Source organism: Heptranchias perlo, unplaced genomic scaffold (assembly GCF_035084215.1).
Source record: "Heptranchias perlo isolate sHepPer1 unplaced genomic scaffold, sHepPer1.hap1 HAP1_SCAFFOLD_65, whole genome shotgun sequence".
In the NCBI taxonomy this organism is placed as follows: Eukaryota; Metazoa; Chordata; class Chondrichthyes; order Hexanchiformes; family Hexanchidae; genus Heptranchias; species Heptranchias perlo.
The window spans coordinates 2,212,620-2,219,657 of record NW_027139677.1 but is presented as its reverse complement, the minus strand read 5'-3'; the positions used below and the strand labels follow the sequence as shown (position 1 = coordinate 2,219,657).

At 42.0% G+C, this 7,038-nt stretch overlaps 1 protein-coding gene across 1 annotated transcript; it reads right to left on the bottom strand.

Moving 5' to 3' along the window:
- Nucleotides 1-686: 686 nt before the first annotated feature.
- On the bottom strand, nucleotides 687-2,490 carry LOC137318133 (probable G-protein coupled receptor 139). Its single transcript, XM_067981106.1, has 2 exons — nucleotides 2,421-2,490; nucleotides 687-1,588 (listed from the first exon to the last, which is right to left on the bottom strand). Exons 1-2 carry the CDS (start codon nucleotides 2,488-2,490, stop codon nucleotides 687-689), a joined length of 972 nt encoding a protein of 323 aa, XP_067837207.1.
- Between the last annotated feature and the right edge of the window lie 4,548 nt (nucleotides 2,491-7,038).

Sequence of the window (7,038 nt, the reverse complement as noted above, 5' to 3'; positions counted from 1 at the left end):
CAAGTTGATGAGGCTGCTAAAAAATCACTCGGACCTTAGGCTTTCTAAAAAGAGGCAGCGATTACAAAAACAAGGAAGCTATGCAAAACCTTTATAAATATATCGTTAGGCCTCAGCTGGGGTATTCTGTCCAGTTCTGGGCACAACACTATAGGAAGGATGTCACGGACTTAGAGAGAGTGAAGAGGCGATTCACTTGAATGGTACCAGGGATGGGTGACTTCAGTTATGTGGAGATACTGGAGAAGCTGGGGTTGTTCTACTTAGAACAGAGAAGGTTAAGGCGTGAGTTAATAGAGGTGTTCAAAATGGTGATGGGTTTGAAAGAGTTTATTGGCAGAAACTCGATACAATGGCAGAAGGATTCATAATCAGAGGACACCGATTTAAGAACATTTGCAAAAGAAGCAGTTGGGAGATGAGGATTTTTTGAACCAGCGAGTTGTTCTGATCTGGAATGCACTGCCTGAAAGGGTAGCGGATAGAGATTCAATCTTAGCTTTCAAAAGGCATTTGCATAAATACTTGAAAAGTAAAAAAAATTCTGAGAAATTGGGAAAGAGCACAGAAGTGGAACTAATTGTATCGGTCTTTCATGAACAGGCACAGGCACGCTGGGCTGCAAGAATCTATAATTCTATATTTGAGCTTCAGTTAGGAGAGGAAGCTTAGGTTAGATTTTTCATTCATTTCACCAATCTCAGAATAAAAGTCCAAGGAAATGTCATCATCTTCTTCAGTTCTTCCCTGAATTTAGTTTGGGTAGCTGCATAAATACACGTGTTTGTGCAGGAACTCAAATACATAAGCAGATATCCGGTTTCAGTGCTGATATATGCAGGGGTTTCATAATCGCCTGGATAATGCACGGTGTTTGTCAGTTTGGTCGCTAAAAAACTCACTGCAGCTGTCAGCCACAACAGTATGAAACAGCCCGAAACCGTGAAGAGTAAAACGATGGATTTCCTTCGGTTCTCCATCTCTGGATCGCTCTGATTCTCACTGCTGCGACCGCGGATTCCCCTCCGGGCTCTACTGGCTACTACAATACGTCTGACTGTCAAACAATTGAACAGTAACATCAAAGCAAAAGGAAGCAATGGAATTAAAATACTGCGTAACCAAGAGTAGACGACGCCTGCAGGCTTTGAAAAAAAGTCCACTCTGGTGCGGCAACCCCAGTGAACATTGTTAATGATTCGTTCAGGTTCATATGCAAAGCAAAAGGGGATGTCCTTTAAACAGAACAGGGCACTGACGGTTGTTAAAACCGCAGACGCAGTTCTCACTGTGCAATATTTTGTTTTAAACTTCTGACAACATATCGCTACAAATCGGTCAAATGTGAACAAGACTGTGAACCACACCGTCATATCCAGCGCAGCAGCATTCATGTAAATAATGAACTTACAAACGGCAGTGTAGGACAGGAATGAATATGGAAAGTGATAACTTAAAATGTGATACACTATTACATTGAAAATGATGACCAGCAGCTCTGCTGTTGCCATGGCCACCATGTAGACAGAAATACATTTGGAAAGGCCGCAATTTCCTCTGGAGAGAATCACGATTGTCACCAGGTGCGCTGTAAGAAAGAGGAACAAGACGAAATTACCGGGGACACTCAGATAAATCTCAGAGCATATTGTGGAGAAATATTTAGATGTGTCCCTACGTGGGTTATGTGCACGGATTCTTTTTTTAATATAGGCGAACATTGACAACAGTTTGTTTAAAAGAAAGCAATCATGGAACAATGGAGGTACGAAAAACCCGCCGTCCTTCCAGTATCCTTCAGTCAGACATCGTCAAGTACTAAATATCATTTCATAGCAATTAATGGAAAGATATGAATTCAAATAAAACATTCAGCTGAGGCAAAGGCATTCAATTCAGGTCGAGACTGAGTTTTTTCTATTCATATTCGGCCCGAGGGAGCTGCTCGGTACCAGAGCGGGAGCTGGTGGAAAGGCGAAGGTTTTTTGCAGCCGTGGGGAAGAGAGCAGCTCCCTGAACGGCAATTATTTCTGAAATGATCTTACAAAGGCCCTTGTTGGGTGGAGGTGGCTGCAGACCGAGGAATCATTAACTTAAAGTGGACCGGGAACAAAGTTACAAATAAAATGATGTCCATGGATACTAAGCAACACGTTCTTTAATGATCGATGTATTGTTAATGGGGCCGGGGAATCAGTCTCTCCCTCCCTCGGTATAATGAAGAAAGTTGATCGCTCGTTGCCCACAAACTATCGACCAGAGCAGCGCCTCGCCGGCCTTGAGGACCGGTAAGATTCCTGCTGATATTCACCAACTTATCCCGGTCGATAAGTGACTCTGCAATGAGAACAATCTCGGAATCTGTTTCATTAACATTGAGACAGTCAACAGCTATTAAACAACAGGACTCATTGACTTACCGGGAACACCAAAGGCCGCGAGAACAGGGTAGTAGGTATTCTTTATCTGTAAAATTATTGGCAGTTCCATTATATATAATAATGGGTGAATCCTGTCCGGCTTTACGGTTCCGATTGGAGTGTATCTGAGATCCGTAAATATTCCCCCTTTATAGAACAATCGGTGTCCTGTGAGAAAATCAGGTTACGCAATATTTGGCATTAGTTACAGTCACTTAACAAACAAGGCGCGATTTTCGCTTCTGTGCGTTGGGAAGTCAATGGGGAAATTGCACATCTCCGTCCATGAAACTCCGTCGAATAACATCAATGAGCAGAAAGGAATCCAAGAGAAAATGCCCTGTGCGCATGCTCAGTGATACCGAAAGGATGCATTCCTCCCAGACTCCACGTTCGGTTCTTGTGGCATCCTATAATTCGGTGAATTCTTCGATCATTCATTGCATAATGCCATTTGTTTTGTACTTTGATGATCACTGGTGATGACTCCGCTCTGATAATACTGGTGATGATTCGGCACTGACATTACGGGTGGTGACAGTACTGTAACATTAATGGAGATGACCCAAGGCTAACATTACTGGTTATCACCCTACCCTAACATTACTGATGGTGACCCTACTCTAACTTTATTGATAGTGGCCCGACCCTAACATTACTGATGGTGACCCTACTCTAACTTTATTGATAGTGGCCCTACCATAATATCGTGACCGACCCTAACCTTATCGATGGTGACTCTACAATAACATTACTGGTGGACACTCCACTCTAACGTTACTGGTGATGACCCTACACTAACATTACAGTTCGTGACCCTAATCTAACATTACTGATGGTGATCCGACCCGAACATTATTGATGGTGAACCTACCCTAACATTACTGGTAGTCACCCTATATTGCTGATGGCGATCCTACGCTAACATTATTGGGGGTGACCCTCTCAGCATCTACCTTTATAGTCTCCTCAAGGTCTTATATGTTTCCATAAGATTACCTCTCATTCTTCTCAACTCCAGTATATACAGGCCCAACTTGTCCAACCTTTAATCATAAGATAACACCCTCCACCCAGGAATCAGTGAAGTGAACCTTCTCTGAACCACCTCCAAAGTAATTATGACCTTTCTTAAATAAGGAGACCAAAACTGCACAAGGTATTCTATGTGTGGTCTCACCAATGCCCTGTACAACTGTAGCAAAACATCTCTACTTTTATATTCCATTCCCCTTGCAATAAACGACAACATTCCATTTGCCTTCCTAATCAGTTGTTGTACCTGCATACTAACTTTTTGTGATGCATGTACAAGGAAACCTAGATCGCTCTGTACCTCAGAATTCTGCAGTCTCTCTCCCTTTAAACAATACATTGCTTTTCTATTCGTCCTACCAAAGTGGACAAGTTCACGTTTTCCCACATTGTAGTCCAACTGTCAAATTGTTGTCACTCACTTAACCTCTCTATATCCCTTTGCAGACTCTTTATGTCCTCTTCACAAATTACTTTCGTACCTACTTTTGTGTCATCAGCAAATTTAGCAACCATACATTCGGTCTCATCATCCAAGTTATTGATACAGATTGTAAATAGTTGAGGCCCAAGCACTGATTCCTGTGGCTCTCCACTCGTTACATCTTACTAACCTAAAAAGGACCCATTTATGCCTACTCCCTGTTTCATGTTAGCTAACCAATCATTTATGCATGCTAATATGTTACACCCTACACAATGATCTCCAATTTTGTGTAGGAGCTTTTGATGTGGCACCTTGTCAAAAGCCTTCTGGAAATCCAAGGACACCACATCCACGGGATCCCCTTTATCCACGTTGCTTGTTACTTCCTCAAATAACTCTAATAAATTAGTCAAACACGATTTTCCTTTCACAAAGCCGTGTTGACTCTGCCTGATTGCATTGAGATTTTCTAAGTGCCCTGCTATAACCTCTTCAATAATAGATTCTAGCATTTTCCCCATGACAGAATTTAAGCTAACTGGCATATCGTTTTCTGCTTTCTGTCTCCCTCCTTTCTTGAATAGAGGAGTTACATTCGCTATTTTGCAAATTGATGGGACCATTCCAGAATCTCGGTAATTTTGGAAAATTAATACCAATCCATCTTCCATCTCTGCAGCCACTTATTTTAAGATCCTGGGATAATGTCCGTCAGGGCCTGGGGACTTGTCAGCTTTTAGTTCCAATATTTTTTTCAGAACCCTTTCCCTGGTGATTGGAAATGTTTTAAGTTCCTCCCTCCCTTTCACCTCTTGATTCACAATTATTTCTGGCATGCAATGTGTTTCCTCCACAGTGAAGACGGACTCAAAATATCTGTTCAATTCATCCACCATTTCCTTATTCTCCATTATTAATTCCCCAGACTCACTGTCTAGAGGACTGAAGCTCACTTCATTACTCTGTTCTATTTAAACTACCTGTAGAAACTCTACCGATCAGTTTTTATATTTCTAGCGAGCTTTCTCTCCGACTCCAAATTGTCCCTCCTTGGCTGTTTTTTATATTCTGTCCAATCTTCTGATCTGCCACTTATCTTCACGGAGTTGTATGCTTTTTCTTTCAATTTGATACTATCTTTAACTTCCTCAGTTTGCCATGGATGGTACGTCCTTTCCCTAGAGTCTTTCTTTCTCACTGGAATGTGTCTTTGCTGAGTGTTATGAAATATATCATAAAATGTCTGCCACTGCATCTCTACTGACCTATCCCTTAACCTAAGTTCGCAGTTCACTTTAGCCAGCTCTGCCTTCATGCACTCGCAATTGTGCTTATTTATGTTTGAAACACGAGTCTCAAACTTACTCTTCTCTCCCTCAAACTGAATGCGAAATTCAATCATATTGTGATCACTGCTACCAAGAGACTCCTTTACAATGAGGTCATGAATTAATCCTGTCTCATTACACATTACCAGATCTAGAATATCCTGCCCTCTGGTTGGCTCGAGAAAGTGTTGCTCTAAGAAACTGGCCCGAAAGCACTCTATGAACTCATCTTCCAGGCTACCTTTGCCAATCCCATTCTTCCAATCTGTATGTGGAATAAAATCACCCATGAGTACCGCTGTTCCTTTCTCAAAACCCCCATTATTTAGCCCTGTACACCCTGTCCTCTGTGTGGTTACTGTTAGGGGGCCTATAACCACTCCCACAAGTGATTTATTGCCTTTATTATGTCATATCTCCACCCAAAATGATCCAACATCTTAGTATTTGGAACTAAGGTGATTTCTCTCTATTACACTCATGTCATCCTAAATTAACAGACCTACCCCTCCACCTTTTCCCAGATTCCTGCACTTCCTAAATGTCAAGTAACCTTGAATATTTGTCATCTTGCAGTCATTGTCTGTTGGTGACCCTATTCTCACATTACCGATGGTGACACTACTCTAACATTAACTGGTAGCGACTCTACTCTAACATTATTGGCGGTGACCCGATTTCAACATTACTGGTGGTGACCCCATTCTAATATTACTGGTGATGACCCGACTCGAAAATTACTGGTGGTTACTCTACTCTAACATAACTGGGGGTAACCCGACTCCAACATTACTGGTGATGACCCGACTCAAAAATTACTGGTGGTTACTCTACTCTAACATCACTGGTGGTAACCCGACTCAAACATTATTGGTGGTGACCCTACTCTAATATTAACGGTGGTGACTCCACTCTAAAATTACTGGTGGTGACCCTACTCTAACATTACTGGTGTTGACTCTACTCCAACATTACTGGTGGTGATCCAATTCTAACATTACTGGTGGTGAATCTACACCAATATTAACAGTGGTGAAGCTACTCTAATATTACTGGCGGTGACTCAACTCTAACATTACTGGTGGTGACCCTACTCCAAAATAACTGGTGGTGAACCTACTCTAACATTATTGGTGGTGACCCCATTCTAACATTATTGGTGGTGACCCTACTTTAACATTACTGTTAGTGATCCTACTTTAACATTACTGTTAGTGATCCTACTTTAACATTACTGGTGGTGATCCTGTTCTAAAATTGCGGTTCGTGACACGATACCAACATGATCATAACAGGACAGAAGGAGGCTGTTCGCCCATCCTGCATATGCTGGCTCTTTGAAAAAGTTGTCCCCTCAATCCAAATCCACAGGCCTTTCCCCAAAACGGTGTACACATTTTCCATTCACAACGAATAAAGTTAATTTTGAGAAACATACTGTACGATTAGCGATGATGAACCAACAATAACATTACTGGTGATGACCCTATTCCCTCATCATTGGTGGGGACCGTGCTCTAACATTACTGGTGGGGACACTAGTCTAACATTACTGGTGATGACCCTACTCTAACATGACTTGTGGCGACCCTACTCTAACATTACTGCTGATGACCGTATTCTCACATTACTGGTGGAGACCCTACTCTAATATTATTGTTGGTGAACCTACTCTCACATTGCTGGTGGTGTCTCTACTCTCACATTACTGGTGGTGACCCTACTCAAACAATACTGGTGGTTACCCTACTCTAATATTACTTGGGGTGACTCAGCGCTCACATTACTGGTGGTGATTCGACTCCAACATTACTGGTGGTGATTCTAC

Excerpts from the sequence above, each read along its gene's own strand:
- LOC137318133 (XM_067981106.1), bottom strand. The coding sequence starts at position 2,490 with ATGGAACTGCCAATAATTTTACAGATAAAGAATACCTACTACCCTGTT. Across the intron at positions 1,589-2,420 it reads CGCGGCCTTTGGTGTTCCCG|CGCACCTGGTGACAATCGTG; the intron begins GTAAGTCAATGA and ends TCTTTCTTACAG.